General features: G+C 38.0%; 1 protein-coding gene across 3 annotated transcripts in view; it reads left to right on the plus strand.

Moving 5' to 3' along the window:
* The window catches only part of LOC306804633 (uncharacterized protein), a 40,011-nt gene extending 17,453 nt beyond the window's left edge, over window positions 1–22,558 (plus strand). For 2 of the 3 annotated variants that reach the window (XM_079311470.1, XM_079311471.1), the window contains exons 8-12: window positions 10,075–11,843; window positions 14,215–14,300; window positions 14,885–14,930; window positions 16,453–16,639; window positions 21,044–22,558. In XM_079311470.1, coding sequence (XP_079167596.1) covers window positions 10,075–11,843; window positions 14,215–14,300; window positions 14,885–14,930; window positions 16,453–16,607 — 2,056 coding nt within the window. In that variant the 3' untranslated portion in view covers window positions 16,608–16,639; window positions 21,044–22,558. Of the gene's footprint in view, window positions 1–10,074; window positions 11,844–14,214; window positions 14,301–14,884; window positions 14,931–16,452; window positions 16,640–21,043 lie in introns of those variants that run through there. The other variant, XM_079311472.1, reaches the window with a different exon arrangement.
* The last annotated feature ends 545 nt before the right edge of the window (window positions 22,559–23,103 follow it).

Here is a 23,103-nt window from a genome sequence, read left to right on the forward strand (position 1 = left end):
TCAAAACCTCTGTGCTGGTTTTGGGTAGGATAAAGTTAGTTGTCTTCAGAATAGCTGGTCTGGCACTGTGTTTTGGATTTGCCCTGGAAGCAGTATTGATAACACAGGGGTGTTTTGGTTACTGCTGAGCAGTGCTTACACAGCATCAAGGCCTTTCTGCCCCTCACAGGGAGCTGGGAGGGAACACAGCTGAGACAGCTGACCCAAGGCAGATTCCAGACCTTATGGCATCAGGCTCAGTACATAAAGCTGGAGGAAGAAGGAGTAAGGGGGTTCAGTACTGTGGTGGCCATCTTCTGAAGTAGCAGTTCCATGTGATGGAGCCTGGCTTTCCTGGGACATGGCTGAACACCTGCCTGACTGTGGGAAGTGGTGAATTAATTCCTTCATTTGTTCTGCTTGCACATGCATTTCTTGCTTTACCTGTTAAACTTTACCTGTTAAAGTTTTCTCACTGTTATCCTTTTGATCCTCTTCCTCATTCCATCAGGAGAGATTTTCTCTTGTCATCTTGTCTCTTGAAACCTTTTGCAGAGATGATTGTTTCTCTGCTAATAGATAACTGGAAACAAGGCTTTCTCTGAGATAGAACCCATAACATTTATATTTAAATTTTGTGTGTCTTCCCTGTTGTAATTTACTGTTGGTATTTTCTTCTTTTAGCTGAACAGTAAGTTTCATTCTCAACGAGATAGAGGAATTCTCACATACATGTGTGACATGTAGTTTTAACTGCTGCTTTCTTCTAGCAACCATTTTCTGGAGGAAATGTTTTTGCTCAGTGCTGGTACATCATGGAGATGAGGTGACTAGGTGTATGTTGAGACTTCAAAAGAGCAGACACATGTATTGCAATTCCCTGTAAAGCATTAAAAAGACAGTGTTGAAATTGAAAGTAAGCCCTCATTTTAAGTGATCAGACGTTTCATGTGGATCAGATGTAGAAATATTTCCCTTTGGTGTTTATAGAGTGATGCTTGTCTCATTTTAATGTTTACCTTCTTGTCTTTTTGAAAAAAAAAAAAGCAAGAGCAGAGATTAAAGCTCTTTATTAATAGCCTAGGTGAAAATCTTGTACATCAATACATTTGTTGTGGGGTGGGTTTTTTTTGCTTTTTATAGGCTAATTGGTTGAAATTAGCTGTAAATCTGCTTGAGTTCACAGGAAAATGTGTGAAAACATAATTGGTCTTATTTTGAAAAAAAAAAGTAAGTTTGTCAAGGTTTGATCATCTCAAATTTGTCTTAATTTATTTCCTTAGTGATGGAGAAGCTGCAAAGGTTTGTTTTTTGCTTGAGGTAGACTGTCAGTGTAATCCTAGATCAAGGATAATAAAGGCATTGAAGTATTTTGTCTAGCATTGGTCTTTGCAGTTTCCTTTTAGCTGATAATGCTGCAATTTCATTTCTCTGGTAGGCAGGCAGTCCTTGACCAGGCAGTGTCATGTGTACCTTACTGATTTATAGTGTTCTTGTAACAATGTCATGTTGTGCCAAGTCAGAATATACTATATCCATGGAAGCTGAAAACAAAAATCAGTTGTATTTGCAGTCTTTTTAGTGGGGTTTTTTTTTTGTTGTTTTTTGTTTGTTTGTTTGTTTTTTGTTCTTTGGGTTTTTTGTTTGTGTTTTTTTTTGGTTTTTTTTTTTTTTTTGTTTTTTTTTTTGTGTGTGTTTATTCAATCTAAGTTTTCTTTTGGAACATGTAGTTGCATGTTGTCTAAATACTGATTTTACAAAGGCTGAATTCTGTTGGTAATACTGTTTAACCCCTTTCGAAGTTGCTGACACTAAGAGGTGCTGCTTTAGCTTGCTGAGTAAACATTTGTTTATTTCTAAGGGATGTATTGTGTCATATACAAATCAGTCTTAGTCATAGGCACATAATCCTCTGTGTCTCCTATATTATCCATGATACTTTTAATATTTTTTTTCTTTATTCATTAGCCCTAGGCCTGTATTATAGGTTATAATAGTCTATGAGAAGTTACTGAAAAGCTTCTCCCACCCACATCTTGCTCTTAACCATTAATAGTTTCTGAAGGCTCGTGAACCTGGCTCAGGAGTGGATTGACTGTATTATTTTCCCCCATTTAGCATTTTTCCTGATGGCTTATAAGATGGATACAGTGCTTTACAGGGACCTTGACAACAAAAGTACAGAAATGGAATGGTCTCCCTGAAGCAGGTCAGGTGTATATGTCTGAGCTGCACTTGTAGCTCTTTGTAGCCAGTTGTTGGATGTGCTAAATACTCAGTGAACATTTAGCACTATTCTTCACTTCATGGAGACTGCTTATGGCAGTGCAGCAAAAATTCATTATATAGGATTATAAATGGAATTCTTCGTATGTAATATGTGAATGGCAGAGCATTGTGTTTCATTGTTTCTACTTCGTTGCTGTAGTCTAAACTGAGTTCCTGGTTCTAATAATTAAAACTCAGGTGTCTTTCTTGGTCCTACATCTAGATCCTCTTAGATGAGAGCAAAGGGGGTGGAGGTTGCAACATGGGAAATTTGTACTCTATGGTGGCTTGTGTAATCTCATCCTTAAAGTATTAAAAACTTGAATGGGCAAGGCACTGAGCAATAAGGTCATGATATTGCTTTGAGCAGAGGTTGGACTACATGATCTCCAGAGGTCCTTTCTGACAGAAGTTACTCTATTACAAGTGATTGAGTGAGAGCAGAGTCCAAAATATCAAAAAAATATCTATCAGAGCAGAGTTTTGAATCAGTAATGGAAATGCTGCCTGGTCTCAGGGTGTTGGATGCTGTTCTTATTCCCAGTTGGACACTTTTTCTGGCTTTAACTAGCAGCCAAACTGGTTGTATCCTTTATTCTGGTTATGTTGTTTCATAGTTGTGTTGGCAGAGTTGCTCACAGTTTCCTGACAATGCCTTTTGCTGCTCCCTTTTTCTGTCCCTCAGTGTCCATTTGTTAGCTGTATTGTCGTTCTAGAACTCGAAAATTATTACATATATTAGTGCTTATCTAAAGTATTCTTTTTCTGTCCAAAGATGAATTTCTACTGATGTTCACTAAATTGCAGAATTTAAAGAGTTTTCTGCATCTGTTCATCCCCAACACTCAAAGAATAATATAGGGCTGTTCTGTAAAAGGGCAGTAATTAAGGGAGTAATTCATCATGTCTGTGCATCTCGAGTCCTTTGGTAAAAGATATTTGAAAATGGAAATGAGTGAATAGCAAAGTATAGTATGAGGAAATAGTAAGCAAAATTTGGATGCTAGCATGGCAAAATATGGAGATTTGTTGAAAAGGGTATAATAACATGCACAAAATGTGCATTTTATCTGAATGCTCTGTAGTTCTCAGTGTCTTGTGGAGCCTGTGAGATGCACAGAATGATTGCAACAAGTGGAGCAGATGTTCTGAATAGTAACATTGTCTGCAGTTACAGTATTTGAATTTTCATGTTGCTATAATCTAAGTTACAGGCTGGTTACTTAATGTTTGCTGATGCCGTTTTCTTTTACTGTTTTCCTACTGTAACTTCCCCCCCCCCCCCCTTTGTTATTCTTGAACTGCCTTTTTCTCATCGGTGTCCTGTGTGTCTGTTATTGTAGTGGTTTTTATAACTCTGGATCCATCTCCTCCTTCTCATTTTTCCCCTTCATTGTAAACTTGTGTGGAGAGCAACACCTTATTCTCTAACTTTTTAAATGCCTCAGTCCTAACCCATGCTGATTTAAAAGTTGATCATATCATATCCAACCCTCTAAGGTGTCCTTTTGAATTTTTTTCTTGTTCTGTTAAAAGTAGTATTTTGTGTCATACAATATATTTGTCTTCATACTTTTTTCCTCCTTAAGTTTACAGTATCTTCTCATGCTTTTGTTCCAGAATTACAGTTAGTGCTTTGGTGGCTAGTTAGGTATTTGCTATAATTTTCCTAATTGAAATTATTTTAAATACACCTAAAATCTGTCATCTTTCACTGACAGTTCCTAACAGGGAATAGTTTATTACTAATCTCCAGATATTTAATTCTGCTTTCATTATGCCCCTGTTGTTTCCTCAGTCTCCCACCCATATTTTTCTTCAACTTGATTTTGCTTGTATCTCACCTCAAATTTCATTTTACATTGTTGGTGTAAATGTGCATTGGTAAGAAAGGTCAATGCTTCCCCCTGTAAATCTCATTTTTGTTTTTAAAATCTTTTTGTTGTTCTTGCTTATCTTTGCATCCTGTTATGATATCTGTCATCTGTGTTCAGATGCTAGGATTATGTATTACAGTAGGTGAGTCTTATTTTCTGGTTAAAATATTTATTTATTTATTTATTTCAACAGTAACTTCAGCATGCAAGATGATTGGTACTGTACTTGCATAACATTGGTATTGGTGCTCATCAAGTTCTTTTCAAAGGACTTAATGTTGCCAGAACTTAAAATTGAACCTCTGAGCCTTCATGAGGGAAAGGCTGATGGTGAAACTGCAGGGTTTTTTCTGTGTATTATAAGTACATCCCCTTAAGATGTAGTCACATTGCTTGGAGTGTTTCATGTTGTCCTTTTTTTTTTTGCCTCAACCTGCTTTTTAACACCAAGTCATACTTAATAGTGCAGAAAATTTAAGCCATAGAAAAAAATGGCACCTCTTCTCCATCTGTTGGCATCCATCAGTCCTTTCAGTGCTGGGGGACTTGTTTAGTTTCTCTTCTCAGTTTTGAATTGTGTCAATTTTTATGGCATCTAGAGGAGGTTGAAGCAGCTTTTTTTTTCACTTGTTCAGAAAGCAGGTGTTTCATACAAGGCACAAGTACATTGTGTAAACATAAACATAGGTATCAAACAGTATATTCAGTATTGATTTCTTTAATCTTGATCAGCATATCCCATGACTAAGGAGTCAAAATAGGACATTTAAATAGTGAGATATTCATGCCTTTCATGAAACAGGCGGGACAAAGATCAGTAAAGTCACCCCACCTGAAATTTCTGTGAAGGGAACGGATTGTCATTTGAAACTGAATCGGTGTTACCTCAGGAACATTGGGGTTTTGGTGGGTGGGTTGTTTGGATTTCTGACCTTGGAAAGCAAAGAGCTTGCACTTTGCCATGTATTTGACTAATTGTAGAGCTTCTAAAGGCATGGTTTAATCACACCAGTTGTATGCTGTTCTCTGTGTATTCTCTAGATCAAGGTCTTTTGTATCTGGACTATAACAGGGCAGCAGTCTGATGACTGTTTATACATTGCATAGAACTGTATATACATCACTCCTGCAGAAAATATAGATTGAACCAACTCTTTGAGTATTGTGATAGATTAATTTATTTTATAAAAGTACTTAAATCTCACCACAGTGGCAATGCTGTTGTGTGACAAAAGAATAATAAATACTGAGTTGCTTCAGATTTAATTCAGCTAGTAGGATCTTAACTGATTTGGGGCAGAGGAAATTAATTTGCAACACTGTTATGTGTAAACATTTCTTACAAATCATTTGTGGTGAATTTCCTTGCTGTGAGGCAACCTGACATATTGCTGCTGAAGGTATTCACTTGTTCCCACCAACCACTTCTTTGTCTTAACTAAACACACTTTTTTGCTTCTTGCTTTGGAGAGTTAAATGAGCATAATAATGAAGTATGTACTTCTTTTCTTTTGATGCAGGGTCAGGCAGGTGAATCCACCCACAAGGAGAGTGCTAGAGCCAGCAAAAGACTGTAGTGCAAGGGCGACATCTGGAGCAAAGTAGCAAAGGGTGACAAACACTGTTTCTTCAGCAGCAAAGTGCAGAGTTGAATGCTTAGCTGTCCAGTGGAATTTCAACTTTCAGGATACCCAGTAATGCTGGCAACTTTTGTGGTTTTTTTTCCAGGTGCTTGATCACCTGATAATATAACCCAATTTTCTATTTGGTTTTGTGGAACTTGATCACTCATTTCAGTGTTAAAGGCAACGTGTAATAAAAAAGCTGGTACCTTAGCTATTTTTTTTTTAAATTCCAAAATTATAACTTCAATTTTTAGTTGTTTCTGAAGCAAAATTAGGTCACAAGGAATTCAAGAATGTACTTGGACTTACCAGATGGGCAAAGTGAAGTATATCCCAGTAAATGCCATCTTAGGTATGCTGCTCTGGTGTAATTTTTATGTTGAAAACAGTCCAGAGATTTTGGAGATCAATAGAGGCATACATTTCTGAAAGACCATGTACCTCATTGCTAAATGTCATATAGAATTGGATTTTAAATTTTTCTGTTCCTGTATCTTGCCTAATGATTAGAAAACATTCCTTTACTGGCCTTTTCCAGGGAAAGTTCCCAGGGAAGTGAAGAAGTTACCATCCCTGCAGGTATTTAATAGGAATGTAAATGTCCACTTGGGTACATGGTTTAGTGATGGACTTGAAAGTTCTGGGTTAATAGCTGGACTCAATGATCTCAGAGATCTTTTCCAACCTAAATGACTCTATGATTCTATTCTGTATTTCATTACAGCAGTGACTACAGGCATTTTTCTATATCAAGCAGGCATCAAGTTAGATGCACACTGGAGCTGAAATCTGCAAATAAGTAACTCTTTTGGTTTTGCCATTTTTCAGCAAAATGTGACTAATTGCTTTAGATTAATTAGGATGTTCTGCTTCAGTGAAAGTGCATTTGTTTCTCCAGTTGAAAGTGTTGTCTGAGCACTGACTCTCAATCAAGCTGGCCAGTGCTACTTTGAGCAGCAGGATACAACCTTAAAGTCATGTGTAACAGAGTTATGGCAAAAATCTTTTGGTATTGTCTAAACAGTAGGCTGAGAAATTTAGAAGTCTTACAGAACAGGAATGCCTAGATACTGCTATATTTTTTCAAGTACTTTTATTACTAACCAGGTTTCTAAATGCATAATATGTAGCAAAATTTAAATACCAGCTGAAATAGCATCTTTTTTTCTTTTCCCTTTTGCATGTGTTGTATGGGTTTAATAACAGCTCACTAGCAAAAGTCCCTGTAAAGAAGAGAAGTCTGTCTCCATGTTGGTTCTTATATTTTCACAGTGGTTGTGCCATATGGTTTTACAGTAAAAGAAACTGTCAAAAGACATGTAGGTGGACTAAAAGAGAAGGAACAAGGACAAATCTTATTAAAACTAGTAGACATTTTGCTTAATTGAATACAGAAACTTTAACATGATCCAATATTATAACCAAAGCAGGAAATTTTAACTATGTCTTCACAGTGTGTTGGAATATTTCTTTGGAGTATTTTCTTAGAATAAATTGAAAAACAAATTTGCCTGGAACCATGAAGAATAATGCATTTTGTTATGCTGAACTTAATAGTTCCTCACTTTCCTTTTTGCTTTAGTCCTTTCTTTAGGAAATTCAAATCTTTCAAAAACTAATTTCCTTGAACTGTTATAAACCTTCATTTTTCCAAAGCACAGAAATTATAGTTATATTTATAATGAGCTGTTGAATGTCACTATTCATGGTCATATCTAAGTATGCTAAATCATCATCCTGGATCAACATTTTCCTTTGTTATTATTTTGACATGCAACAATTTCAATGCAGTAATAGCTGTTAGTTTTTCTGGATAATCTGAAGGATTATTTAAACATTATTTGTTAAGATAATGTGATTTTTTTTTTTTTTCTCTGTTCTTGCATTCTGAAGCGAATCCCATCCAGTGTGATTTTCCTTCCTGATTCAGAAATAATAGTAAGGAGATTAAGTAGGTACACAGACCTTTTAGACTTTCCCCCTCATTTCTGCAATACCTTTGATGCAACATCCCAGCCTAAGGAGATTTCTGTCAGCATTGTTCTGAAAGTCTTGTCAGGTGTGTAAGCAGTTAAACATCAGAAACATGCTTGCACCAATATTAGGGAAGTTAATTTCCAGCAGCAGCAGTGCAAATTCACATCTGGGAGAAGTGAGTGACAAGCAAATACTATAGCTACAATAATATCAAGGCTGGTGAAGTTATTTCCTTTCTTGTGCCAGTGCTGACATGGGTAATTTGGTTGTCATTTCTGCAGTTGTTCTGGCAGCACAAGGACTTTTAGGTGCAACAATAAATTCTTCTTGGAATTGTTGCACAGGTCTGATATTTTATTCCCCGCTATATCAAAAACAGTTAAAATTGGGACATTATTTCACTGGTAAGGGAGTTCTTGAATCTGAAAACTCCAGAGAATTTCCTTGTCTAAAACCACTTTCAAGTTATGAATTTTATTAACCAAAGAGGAAAGTTAATCTCAAAATTTAAGATGTATTCTTGGATTAGTATATGATTTTTGCATATGTGAGGTATATGTAAGAAAGTAATCTCTCCAGCTACTATTGCAGGTACTTCACTTTGATATCATTTATTTCAATAGACAAATAAGATATATTCAGTCCTAAAACTTTGGCATCCTATGTCTCTTTCTCGGGAGAGATAGGAGGCATTTTGCTGACTATGGAGTATATTGTGTACAAAATCCAGCATGGAATTTGTCTTGGCTAACTTCAGTCATCAGTGTTGTGGACATTCCCATTAAACCATAGGGCACTGTATTGAAAATACACAGATCTGGAGAAGTCAGTTTTCATTATTTGGAGAAAAGCACTATTTGGACTTAAATGCCAACATTTGAAGGAAATCCCCTTTCTTAGAAGGATTTCTTATCTGGACATATATATGTCCCTATTATAGGAAAATTAAATTTTGTGCGCTTTCTAACAAGGTCACTATGGAGATCTGTAGTGCCTTTTGCAGCAATATTAAGGGACCAGGACTTTTGAATCCTGTCAACAAACTTCATTGCTATGCTGATAAGGCTGCTGCTGTCCTTTGCACACAGAGAATTAGGAGGGTTTGCTTTGTAGATTTCAATTTAAGGAAGACCTTATAGGACACTAACAGTGAATAAATTTAAAAATGAACAAAGGGTAAGGATAGATTCCCATTAGTTCCCAAGCTGCCTCTTAGTGATCAGCTTTCCCTCTACATTGACAGTCACCCTTTTAGGGTTTGTTTTGTATTGTTTCTCTCAAGAATTTCAGAATACAGCACTTAATAAAGCAGGTGATTTTAGATATGCATTTCCTAAAATTGGTCCCCAAGCTGTAATTCCAGCTGCTGCTTGATCTTAATGTGTTGTGTGAAGTACCATCCCAAACAATGGGTTGCAGAAAAGAGAAGAATTACAGAAAAGGAGCAGGTCTTTGGTACAAAGATTTATCAGTCAAACTTAGCTCTTAAAATCTAATTTCTCTCAAGAATTTTAAAGGGAGATGTTAGGTTCCTGGGTAGAATCCTGGACTGGGTTTTTCTTACAAGTTTTCATTTCAGGATTAGCTGGCTGATGGGCCAATGTCAAGATTTCAGAGAAGTCAAGGCAACTTTCTGTTAAGTTTGATGAGAAATTAGGACAAAATAAACAAGAAATTCTGAAAAGAGCTACAAAACTAATTGTGAATAAACATTTTTCCTACAACCTCTTAATTTTTTTCACAGTGTATAATTTTGTTGGTAATAAAACATGAAATATTTCTTCCGAATATGTATGAGTCAACACTTAATATACTGAACAGTAAATATCAGAGTTGCTATAATCACTGTAGCTTTACATTATTTGGATTTTGGTTAATATGTTTTGAATTTGAGTATTATTTGAACTTAATGGATGACATTGTCCTCTACTTAGGAACTTTCTGCTCCACGTGGCATTTAATGAAATTTCAGAATAGCATCAGCTCTTCAGGATCTATTATTCAAACATTATGCTAGTAAGACATTCAGAAACAGGTTTGGTCTAATGATGATTTGTTTCTTGCAAAGCAAAGTTATTGAGATGGCAGCTGGGTTTACTTAAACGGATTTAAATGCTCAGGATTGTCCTGAATTGTGTTGATTAAGCATTTGTTTAATCAATAGTAGGTGTTATCTGAGATGTTATCTATTGAAAAAAGTGGATAGTCTGTGTTTGATCATCATAGTAACACAAAGTACCTATTGTTCAAACCAATCACTATGAATACATTATTGCTCCAGTTTAGGGCGGGTTGTTTTTTTTTATTTGCTTGGGGTTTTACATTTGATCTTCTTTGTTTTCACATAGGGAGACGATTTTAAGCAAGAACCCTGGATACCTGTTAAAAAAAGCAAGACAGAAGAAAAAGAGAAAAAGAAATAAAACAACGAAAAGTAATCGTACAGAATTTACAAAGAAAATGTTATGTGGAGTAGCTTATCATCCAGTTCCAGGTGACCATGATGGATCAGAAAGTGAAGAGGATGACTTGGAAGAAGAAAACAAAAAATCATTGGGTACATTCAGCAAAGGCCCAGAGGATCCAGTAACAGTTTGTGAAGACCAGCCTAGGGGTGGTAGTGAAAGCCTAGAAGGAGCTGCAGGGGATTCAAGAGAGAGTTTACTAGTTGCTGTGCCTGAGGTCTCATTGATGTCAAATAGTGCATGGAAAAATGAATTGCCTGTAGAAAGTGACAATTTGCTTCTAAGAGATGTAAAAACTTTTTGTACCGAAAACCTAACAAAAAATGCATTAAATGATGAGAAAGCAAAGCAAAGGCACAAAGAAAATCTCTGCAGTTTCCTAACAATAAGCAATGATAAAAATTCCACCCAGGAAACAGAAGGCATTTCTAAAGATTATGATATGTCATTAAGCACAGAAAACAAACTGAGATCATGTCAAATTACATGTGAACCTGATCTGGAAGCCAAGCTGGTAAGTTTAAACAGTGAAGAAAAAGAGATCTGTGAGTGTTACAATTCAGATGTACTTGACGACATGCCTGATAACACAGAGGGCAAATGTCCATTAAAAACAGAAGAGACTAATTCCAATGCCTGGGATTTTTTTCCAATTAATTTATCTACTGAGGAGTTGCAAATGGACTTCAGTACTCAAGTTTCTCTCTCTCCTTGCTCTGAGGATAAATTTGTAAGTGAAAAAAGATCTCAAAAAGTGTGGACATCTGAACAGACTCACACGAACAGTTCAACAGAGCTAAACTGCTCTCAGTCAAATGAAGGACTGGTAAAGGAAAACCATCATGAAACAGAAACAGAGGAAGTTGGCAATGTAATAAGTAATGGTCTGTCTGCATCTCCAACTGGTAAAGTGCACTTTGATTCCCTAGTGGAAGCCAGGGCTACCTTCATGCAGGATTCAAGTGAAGTAAATGTGCCAATAAATGATGATACACCAATTACATTGAAGAGGAAGAGATACAGGAGAATTGTCAACTTAGCACCAAAGTTCAACCTACCAAGACAAATCTTTGGTCATACAGAAGGAGGGAAGGATGTCCCAACTGGAGAAGAAATTCCCCAGAATAGTGTTTTGGAAGTGAGGCAAAAACACTTTCTAAGCAAGAACTGTGGAGAATCACATGAACAGGACCATGCATTGCAGGAATATTCCTTACCCACTCCAGATGTAGATGCTGTGTTATGTAATATTTCTTATATTCATTCTGGACAATGTTCCCCTATATCAGAATTTGCCTGTAGGGTTTGTGTAGATTACAAAACAAAGGAGGAGCAAGCTATAGCTCTTCAGCCAGAACAGCTAGTTAATAAAACAGAAGACGAGGGTGAAGACATTTCTTCAGAGGTTATAAATGGCCAACCAGATATTTTGTCTTCTGCTGAAATTGTTTCTGAATATCCAGAAAATTCTAATACATTGGCAAGCTGCAGTGAAAATGCAAATGGTGCAGATGACTCTGAGCCAGCAAAGGCATCACAACTTGAAGATTATCAAGATGCAGATATGAAATGTAGTTTTCTGGGACTTCCCTTATCATTAGGATTTGCCTTTCAACTTGTGCAGCTCTTTGGTTCTCCAGGTCTTCCACTGGGTATAATGCTTTTCTTACTACTTCTATACAAAAAAAACCAAAACCCACAACCCCCTCAAACCACAAAAACAAAAGCACTCCCTCCAAACCAAAAAGCAAACTAAAATACTATGGTTAATAACTAATTTTTATTGCAGTTCTTAGTTAAATATTAATGCTGTTGAAGAAAATATCTTCTGTTTTGGTGACAGTTTTTACCTAAAATCCTCGGTCTCTGTCAAAAGGGCTTTTGGTTTGGCCTTGTATTTGCAGTCTTTTTAGTAACAAAAATTGACTAACTTTAAATCCAAACATTAAACTCTTGCTGACATTTTAATATATCCTAGTAAGACATTGCTGTATTGATTACAGAACTAAATGATATTTTAATGCATCCTACTGAGTAAGATTTTACTGCCATGATTGTGGAACTAAATGAAAATGTGGTAAAAAATGAGCACTGTTGTATAAAGGCTGCATGTTTGGTTCTATATTCCAGATACTAACTTTTTTTTTTTGTAAACTTTTCATACACTCTTACTTGGCTTAGATGCTGTTGAAAATCTGTTCCAAAATCTGATTTAGTTTGAAATTCAATATCAGACTTCCAAGATGTCTTCTGATAGTGAATATCTTCTTTTTAAGTGCCTGATTAATAAGTGTCCCAGTTTTATATACCTACCTTCCAGAGCTCCAGAGTGTTATTTTTGTACTTTCAACTTAAGAATTTTAAATTAGCAGGTAAAAGACAATCAGTCCTCAAAGGAATTGAGTGTGCCAACCATCACTTCCCAGTATACTCCAGGCTAATGTAATCCCACAGAACTGTAGCTAATGACTGCAACAGAGTTTTGCCTGGAACTCACCCTAGAACACCTGCTGAAGGAGCAGCCATATTCCCTGAGCATAATTGTACCCAGCTTATTGGGTCCAAATTTAATGGAGAAACTGTAATTTTCATTTAGCCAGCAAATAGGGTTAAAAAACACAGGTCAGCTATTCAGTGTACTTTTACATTTGTTTGTTTCATCAGAATTTAAAGTTAAGCAAGAATTTTCATATGAAAATTTTGATCTGACAGCTGAGGAGCAGCTTATGTCTGTTTATCTACTCAAACTGACCTCAGGATTCTTTTTTGTTTTTTAAAAGTCAATGGCAATGCCACCTGCCAGAACAGTGATGTAAATCACAGGAAGCATTACTTGGCTTGGTCCCTAAAGGACCTGTAGTGCTGCTTTACCTCAATCTGGCACCACACACTTAAGAACTTGATATATACAGCAGAAATCAAGCATGAAAATACTGTTGATGTCCTCAACTGGTACACATGAAACATTTTTCTTCTCCAACCTTGGTGAATCTTCATATTTGTGATCTCAAATTTCATAATCTTAGCAGGAGTTGACATGAAAAAGAGTATCTTCCAAGAAAGAAAAAATAATCAGGCATTCAGAAACACTAAGTAGGTTAGTGAATCAAATGTCCTTCTTCTCTGAGTCTGTAACAGGTGGCATTCTCTGGAGTTTAGATGAGTTTCCTTTAGAAATAACCTTAAGAAATACAAATCCACCCCGACATCTCTGAAGTTCTGCCAGCTTGTGATTGCTGACATCTGGGGTTTACCCATCAGAATTGTGCCTGGCTTCTCCTTTATTAATAATATCCTACAATTCCAAAAATTTTCCTGCTTCTTTTTTTTTTTTTTTTTTTTTTTTGGTGGCCTACTGTATATTGGCAGGCAACTATTTATTGAAGCACAGGTTTAAGTGGTATTTTTTTACAACACTGAGAATTGCAATCAATCTTTATTGCAGTTATTTTGGAGGGGGAATTTTTGGTGAATAAATGTCTTTAGCTATTTATAAATGAAAGATTTAGTTGCTTGTCTTTTTGTATGGTTCTCATATAAGTGTAAATATATATTTCAGACAATTTTCCTATAAAGAACCTATTTTCAGCTTCTTCAACAATGTTAGAGTTAAAACATTTTAGGAGGCATCTTCTCTACTGATAGTGCATCAATTCTTACTATCAAGCATTTTAAAATTTAAAGGTTGTTATTTAAGTTCCATTTCTTTTAATTTATTGGCTGAAAACTTTGTTTTTCTTCTGTGTGCCTATTTTTAGGGGAGTTTGTGGGGGAAATGAAAGTATGGTAGGAAAGCTTTTGTCTAAATAAAGAAGCCAAACCAAGATCTCCTTCCCCTTCTTTCCCCTCTTGTGCACTGGCCTTAGATTCTAGAAACTCTGAATTCTGATTTTGCTGCTGGCTCATCTAAATATCTGCTTTAAAAAAAAATTAAATAACGTGTGCAAAATTTGTAATTCAGTGATTTATTTTGGCTGTGGAGAGATCTGAACACTCAACTGCAAAAAATATTTTCTTCTGCAGAATCCTTGTTGCCAGATGATTATATAGTTCCCCTTGACTGGAAAGTTTCAAAGATGATCTATTTACTGTGGAAGACCTCTGTGGAGGTATGATTTTTTTAGGGGATTTTGGAAGACTTTCCAATATTTCAGGTGCAAAGGGGAATTCTTCAGTTCTTTGTTAGTAAATTTGCTTTAATATCCACAATGAGGAGATGGATGTTTTCTGTCCTCTTCTGAATATTTCTAAAACCAGCTCATTGGCATGGTAGGATGCAGGTTTTGAAAGATCAACTTCAGAGTATTTTAAAAAGGGTGAAAACACTTAGATACCTGACCTATGTTAAGTACAAGCTACCATCATTCAGATGTTTTCCTTTTTATAGTTTTCTCTCATCATCTGAGCAAATCTCCTATTCCATCACCTCTGCTAGAGCTGCAGCAGAGAAGTTACTCTGCATGACTGTGGGAGAAATAATTCTCTTTGTCTAGCTGGAAAGTGTTGGCTTACAAATTACTTTTCTTCCTTGTCTGGTAATGGAAGTCAGGAAAATTCTGATTTGAACTAGTATGTTCAAACTATTACTGCAATGAACTAGTAATTATGAAACAAAACACGACTTTGTTCTTGCCCAAAATAACATCTCTTGTCACATACTTTCTTTTTGCTGGACTATTGTTATCTATTTTAGGAAAAGCAGAAAACAAATGGATTGGAGAATGGAGATGGTTTGACTGGTAAGTCTATTCTGTGGTACAAAAACTGTTTAAAATTCTTATCAAAGGATTTTTCATTACCAATGAGTGATAACACCCCTCTTTGTGCAGAAGCACAATCATGTGATAAATGAATTTGTGCTGCCATTGATCATGTCCACAGACCTGTGGTTGCTATCATCACTTCACTTTTCCTTATCTAAGTGCTAAAATTGCCTTATAAAGTTTCCCACATGAAAATATTCTGGTAATTAGCTCAAGTTTATCCTTTCTATATCAAAATGGTGTTTATCATGACATAGTCTTTCTTGAGACTTTACTTCCCTGAAAGATGGAGTATCTTCAAGTTAATTAAACTTCATTAGCACTAAATGTTGGCAGCATGATCATAGAATCATGGAATTATTTAGGTTGGGAAATGCCTATTAGATCATTGAGTCCAACTGTTAACCCAGCACTGCCCAAGTCCACCACTAAACCATTGTCCCTCAGTGCTGCATCTACCTGCTTTTTGAATGCTTTTGGAGATGATGATTTCACTACTTCCTGGGCAGCCTGTTCCAATGCCCAGCCTCCCTTTCAGTGAGGAATTTTTCTCTAATATCCAATCTAAACCTCCCCAGTGCAACTAGAGGCCATTTCTTCTTGTCCTGTCACTTGTTACGTGGGAGGAGAGACTGACTGCCCCTGACTCCCCCTCCTTCCAGGCAGCTGCAGAGTCATGGGGTCCCCCCTGAGCCTCCTTTTCTCCAGGCTGAACACCCCCAGCTCCCTCAGCTGCTTCTCATCAGATTTGTGCTCCAGACCCTTCTCCAGCTCTGTTGCCCTTCTCTGGACATGCTCCAGTGCCCCAGTGTCTTTTCATAGTGAGGTGCCCAAAACTGAACCCAGAACTTGAGGTGTGCCCTCACCAGTGCCAAGGACAGGGGACAATCCCTGCCCTGCTCCTGCTGGCCACACTAGTCCTGATACAGGCCAGGATGCCACTGGCCTTCTTGGCCACCTGGGCACAACTGGCTCATGTCCAGCTGCTGTCAAACAGCACCTGAGGTCACACACCTGAGCAGTAGAAATATCAGGGTCCATGTGAAGCTCTGGACTTCTACACACATGAATTCCTGCAGTATAGAGGTTATGGGTTGCTCATTGTCTTTTCCCATTATTTCCATATGAATGCAGAACAATTTCACAGGTTCAGTAACAGGTTTAAAAATACACAACAGTAGTTGCCTGAAAGCTGATAGAATTTGCTGTCTAAAATAAGAGAGAAGTTTCTCTGTTTTAGAAGAAAGGCTGCTTTTGAAGAGGCAATGTTGGAGTGGGAAGAGACACAAACATGCACAGATGTTTTCTCTGACTCTCCACCCCCTATGAGAGACAAAACTGAAAGATTTCATTTCTTTTACAAGCCATTTAGGAGGCAAAATCATGAGGATTATGATAAAATAAAAGCTTTTTCTATAAATACTCCATCCTGACAACAGATTTTGTAAGGTAATTTCAGGTGTTTTTTGCTACAGTTTGTAAGTTCTTTATTTTTTAGATGATATAATTAGTCTTGAAGATCTAAATAAAAATAACCAAGAGAATCAAGACTCTTCTGAAACACTATCAGACATGGAGCTGTGTCAAGATGTGATAGAGGAGAACATCATAACCTGTACTGGTTGTCTGGATGCTGCATTTCATCAGTCATGACTGACTGTCTTAAATTCTGCATGAACAAACAGGTAATCAGTCATCTTGTGAATGTTTCATTCTTTTACCATATTTGACCAAATATCTAAAGAATTGTTAGAATTTTTAAGGTGCATTTAGTATTCCCCAATTTACTTGGGTTTTAATTGAATTAGGGTTGAGGGTTGTTCAGATTTTGTTTCTTTCAAGCCTGAACAGGAAAAAGAGAAGGCAGTATTTTGTTGTTAAAAATATGACTTTATTTTTCCTCAGAAATCTAGATCATGCATGCTGAAATGAAAGCAGCAGGGTAGGATGCCTAAGAGCTGGAATTTATTCCCATTTTGGTTGCTGTGGCAATCTGTTGTAAGTCATCACAGTCCTACTTTCCTTGTCTTTTCAGCATGGAGAGTAATGCTGGCTCCATTAAGGGTCTAATTAGGAAAAGAACTCCATGAGTAATAAAATAGTATTTCACCAATTTATGAAAAAGTGGCAGTGGAGAAACAGTAGCAGGAGGTCACAGTAAGACTCCATGTATTGAAGTGTTAAGTTTTCATTATTGTTTTCATTTGGTGTGACAAAGTGTGCTATCATGTTCTTGCTTGTCTCATGAATTTTTGAGCCCTTTGGTAACTTGGCCAAGTTTCTTTGGTTTGTTTATGAGAGATATTCTGGGAAGGTTGAGATAAGAAGGAAGGATTATGAGTTCCAGCAGGAAAATGCTAGCTTAACTTCTCTATCATTTGCTGCCAGTTGTTCTTTCCAAAATGGAAAATGTAGTTTTTAAACAAACAAACAGAGGTACATGAAAGTAGAATAACTTGCACCATGAGTGAACTGAGCCAGAAAAAGATTGCATATCCTGAGGCTTAAATTCCCATCCAGACATCACAGGACTGCTGGAATATCATCCACGTGGAGTCTGGTCAGGGGGTCTTTGTCACCTGCTGCCCTGTGCCTGACCTGACCATGCCTCCAGTCGATGGCTGAAGCAGGAGTCAAGGAGGTGGATGTGCACTCTGGTGGGACTGTAACAAACATGGAAGTTTTCACAGTGGATGTTCATGTCAGAGGGGAAATAGTTGAATAGTTTGAGTTGGATTTGAAACCTCTTGAAGGGGGCTTGATTTGATCATATGTCATTGATGACAAAAATGGCATTGCAGGCTGATTAGCTGGTACCAGCTACCAATGCAGGAAGATGAGGGAGATCTCTGTGCACCACATGGCCCAGAGGGCACCAGTGTCTCACAGGGTGCTCTCAGCCCAGATAATTAATAACATCTGGTAGCTGTATTTTCCTCTTATATAATCAAATACTACCATATTGGGTAAACGAATAAAAAATATTTTCACAAAATACTTAGACCTACACCTGCTACTAATTTTTAGATGCTACTTATTTATAATATTTCTAATACAAACACTCTAAAGGCAGGACTTTGGCTTATGGTCCTAACAGGATATCTGTGTGGGTTTGTATCCTAAGATATTATCCAGAAATGTCCAGGTTATTGATTAAATATTTATATGCTAAAGAAACAGATATTTCTTGCCATCTTTCTGGGAGAAAATTGTGAAATATGAAACATTTCCTTTTGCATTTCAATCCAACAAATTGTTTTTTCCCATTAGATTTACTCCCTTTTTCTGTCTTCTCTGCTTCTCCCAGAATTGTTTCAGTCTTCCTTTCCTGCTTGTCACAAGCACAGCAGAAATGACCCAGAGCCCTGTGTTTGTAACCCAACCACTGTCTGCTGCCAGGAAAGCCCAGTTTGTTATGTTGTGGTATTGCAGTCTAATGCTCTACTGTGTCAGCCTGTATTAGTTCTATGGAATATAGTATGAGAGCAATGCAGACTTTGCCATGAAAGAAGACTCCCCATCAGTGTTTGGCTTAGCAAAAGCCTTGCACTGTCTCTGCAGAGCTTGAGCATTGAGATCTATTTTGGATGTAGTGATAGAGCTGGAGTTTTATTTTGGGGGTTTTATTTTGCTTTGGTTTAGTTCAGCATCTGAAATGAGTGAAGCAAAGTCCTTGAAGGCTGTTGGAGGGAGAGGATGAGACACCAGAGGTCAGATGGGTTTAGGGTGCTCTGGAGTTGGGATCTGCCATCTCAGACCAGGTCGATGCAATGGGCAACTGGTGTCCAAAGTGTGAAGTGTCCTTCCTCCCAGCCCTGCTCCAGATAGCAACTCCAGCACTTGCTGGCTGACACGGAGGCTATAATTTAACTCACCAACCCCACAGCAAACAAAACAATAATTTCTGCTGGGCTGAGGCATTTAGATAAGCTGCTGTAAGGTCCAGCTCAGTGCCAAGGCTGGGGCAAGGGAGCAGATGAGGTTGTGCTGCTGCAGATACCAGAGAACGTGCAGGATGTCCTGTCTGGGCTGCAGTCAGCTCTGATATAAGGGCCATGTATTCTGCAACCAAACCTTCAGGTGGAGGACTCTTTTAAGCTTTTACAAATGTAGAATGTTAAAAGAATTAAACCAAGAAAAGTATGTGGAAGAGACATGTCTTAGGGTTTTTGTTTGGCTCATGCTCATTGTCAAGCACAGGATACTGGGTGAGTATTCCAATGCTTCCGCAATGTCTGTATGCAGGCATTGTAAAAGACAGGTGAGTTTTCCTGATGGATAGTGCCCCTGGCTTTGAGGGATAAGGTTGTCTTGCCTCACCACAAAATAATTCCCCTCTGGTTGCTGATTGAAGCAGACTTGCCAAGAATGATATCCCAGAGTGGTTGTGAAACTTCTCAAGTGAGCAACTGTAAATGTTGAAATGGATTTCATTCCTTCAAATGTCAGGGGGGAAATAAAAAACTAGGAAAATTGAGACATTCCCACCAAAAGATTTTAAAATCATAGGAAATCAAGGGAGAGCTAATATGATCACTTTGGTCCCTTTAGAATGGAAAGCAAACTGAACATTACTGGCCAAGTACAACTTCATCTGTTAGCCAGATGAACATTTTGTATTCATGTTGTGTAGGGGTGTTTTTATTCCAATGGGAAGATGAACCGTGTTTCTCTGTGAAAACACAGGGTTAATCTCGAGTTTTAGTGAGAGCTCCTTATTGCAACATTGGCAGCACATCAGTATTTGTTCTGGAGATTAAGCAAGAGTTCCCAGTTTGAGAAATGTTGAGATCAGTGAAAACAGCATTATTTTGGTGCCTAGAAATTCTCCTTAGACCAGGACTCCCAGATGCCAGTGCAATACAAATGTGTCTGTTCAATCATTTATCTGCAGCACTACTGCAAAGCAGAAGCTGATGTATTTCTTTTTGAAGTACAGCAGTCAGTAACTCCCTGCAGGAATACTTCTTCCACAACAGCCCTGAAGGGTGTGGTTTTGATGGGACAAATCTCTTGATAACCTGTGTTATCACTCCTCCATTCCCTGGCTGTGCTATTCCCAGCACTTCCCTTTGCTGTGATGCTTCTGAGTGAGATAGTGCAGCTCTAACATCTAATGCATTAAGACATCCAAAAAGTTTTTGGTCTGGACTATGGCAACAAAATGAATTGTCCTAGAGCCCATGAGATCAGCAGGACATGGGCAGAAAAGCAGAAGTGTATAGCTGGGACAGGCAGGGCTGGCTTTTGGCTAAAGTGAAAAAAGGATTTGTATCTGCAGGATTCAAAGCAGACTAAAGCAGTCTTCCAGTATTGCCACAGAAAATAACTTCCCATGTTCAAAGCTCTTCCAGCTGCTACTTTGATACACAGATAATAGTGAAAAAACTTCTCTGTCCTTTAACTTTTAACCACTAATAAACAAAATGAAGCATGAAAAAGTACACAGAATTGTGACCAGAAAACCTCACCTGCCTTTTACAGTGCTTAACCAAGAAAACCTGGCTCAAAAAAATCTCTTTAGCAGAGAGACTACCTGGGAGACTAAGAGCTGCCCACAGCAGTGTTTCTGGAGCTCTCAGGAAAGAGCAACAACTGAGTTGTGCCAGTGTCTCACACAAACTCTGTAAAGTGAAAGCCTGAGGTCCGAGTGCATGTAACAGGGGAAACAATTCACATTGTAACAAAAAAATTGAGATGCATCTGTACTGTGGTGGTACTGGTTGAAGAGCTCTTCCTTACATAGGGTTTGTGACATGTAGAAAAAAACCCAATCCACTGTGTTACTCTTCTCCTTATTTTTCAGCTTTGAGGTGCTCAGGTCCTTATGCCTCTAGTTTTGACATCCAAGTTCTTACTTCCTTTTCCACTCTCCTTGCATTCTTTTGTTTTTCCTTTGTTTTCCATAATCTGCTTCCTCTGCATTCTTTTTGACTTTTTAAAGAAATAACCAATGTGTGAGTATTAGAAACTGTAAAAAACATTGGACAGGCTTTTCTCAGTCTGAGGGCTGGATTACCAGTTTAGTCTGTTTGCTGCCTGTGCTGTTGTGGAACTTCAATAGACCCTCTTCTTTTCTTTTATTTCAGAAACTTCTCGCTTTGATTCCACTGTGGAAGGACTTCAGTTGGCCACCAAGGATTTTAAATACGAGGGATGACCTGGAAGAAAGAAACTACTGTAGATTTTTTTGGTTTACATCTTTGGCCACCTCTCCCCAACTGTTCCCCTATCAACCTCCTTGTCCATGTAATAATTATCAAAATTGAGATAACTTGGTGTATGGTAGAAAGGTCATTTTCTGAAGTGTTTTGGCATTTGCATTTTCTCAGTACATCCTTCAAGTGTGGTATAAAGAGATTGAGAGTGGAGACCAGAGGCATCTGTCACTATGGGCTGTGAGCTCCAGGCTGTGGTGTTTAATTCACCTGTGTCAGGATCCAGGGTATTGCCACAGAAGCAGGCAGTGATGCTCACCTGCAGGGAATGGTGCTTCTTATGTGTCTTAGCCTCCTTCTGCCTTCAACCTCAGTCATAATTGCACCCAGTCCCTTTACAATCTCAAATGGTAAAAATCTTCATCCATCATTCCTGTTCACTCATCCAGGGGAGCACAACTTCTCTCCTTCCCTCCTGAAAGCAGCCTTTTTGCTTCCCTTCAGCTAGACTCATTTGGGAATTTGGGGTAATTTGGGACTATAGAGACAAGAGTATTTCACTATAGAACTGATTCAAATGTGCTAGAGGAAAGGTGTGTATGGTTTGTGGTAGACTGAGAAGATGTACAACTAGCACTGGTAACCAGTGATTTGATGTTTCTACTAGTGGTGTTGGAAATATTCTACTAGTGGTGTTGGAAATATTTTTGTATGTAGAGATAGACACATTATAAAGAGCAATCATGAGGTGTACATAAGACCTCATAGGGAGTGGGAGTGACAGGAAAGACAACTGTCACCTCACTTAACAATAAAAGTGTGAGAAAAGATTGAAGAGAAGCAGGAAACTTGGTTGTGTCTACTTGTCAAAAATAATATTTCCCACTTGTGCAGTTTGCAGATTCAGAATATTTCTCCATTTATTCTTTCATCTCCTCTTCCTCACCTTTCCCTGCATGTGTTTGTACATCAGCTGAAGAGCCAGGATTTGACTGAACTCATGCTGAAGCTCCACTATGGCTGAATTTGCTGATGTGTCTCCACTTAAATGCTGCACCTACATGAAAGGAGTTAACAATGTATGTATTTCTAAATTAATGTCGTACCACTGGTGAAATTTTTCTGGCTGCACTGTTTGAATGCATCTCCCATGTACATGTGTGTGTCTTTCTTGGTTGGAAATGTCCTGCTGTCCACCAGCAGATTGTACAAAATGCAAAGGGGAGGAGGAAGGGAGTTCATACCTGCCATAACCACGACTTCAGACTTCTGCATTTTACTAGTGGCAGCAGACAAGTTAGTTTGATTTCAGGAAAATGCCAGTCAAGGATTAATACTGTCTTCCTACTTCTGTTTATTGAGCGAGAAATCTGAATGCCTCTATTTTCTGTTACTGAATCCTGGCCTTTCAGAATGCTTGAAATAAAAACAAATTTCAAAATCTCACAGTACTCTTGTATGGGTAAGTCATGTTTCATCTCTTAGTAGAGTGTTGCCAGTTTAACTTTACTTTAACCACCCCCCCCCAGCATCTATGAATTTCAAATTTTCTGTCTCTTCTTTCCTGCCACATTTTCTCCACTTGCTTTAGTTAGTATTGGTGTGCCATGTCCCTGGGGAGCTAAGCTCTCTCTGGCTGTGAACACTCTCTTTTGCATTGTTTGGACCTCAGAACCTTAAGCTCCAGCATTGGGGTTTGGTGATGGTGTGTGCTTGGGGCACACCGGGGCTGGCTCCGAACCAAGCTGGGCATGGTGCTGTGTGTAGCTCTGAGAAGGAGGGTGTGATACCACTCCAACTATTTTTGGTTTTACTGAAAACTGTAATTTCTTTGGCTTCTGTAGTGACCAAGTTAATGCAAATCAGGTTTCCTTTAGAGGACAGAAATGTTTAAACTTCCTTTGCTTTCTCTTAGGATAATATGTTTAAAAAAAAAAAAAATTAGGGTGCTGTAGTGAGCGTGATGCACGGGGTCATTTTTTCCGTGCCGG

Source organism: Erithacus rubecula (assembly GCF_903797595.1).
Source record: "Erithacus rubecula genome assembly, chromosome: 1".
Taxonomy (NCBI): domain Eukaryota; kingdom Metazoa; phylum Chordata; class Aves; order Passeriformes; family Muscicapidae; genus Erithacus; species Erithacus rubecula.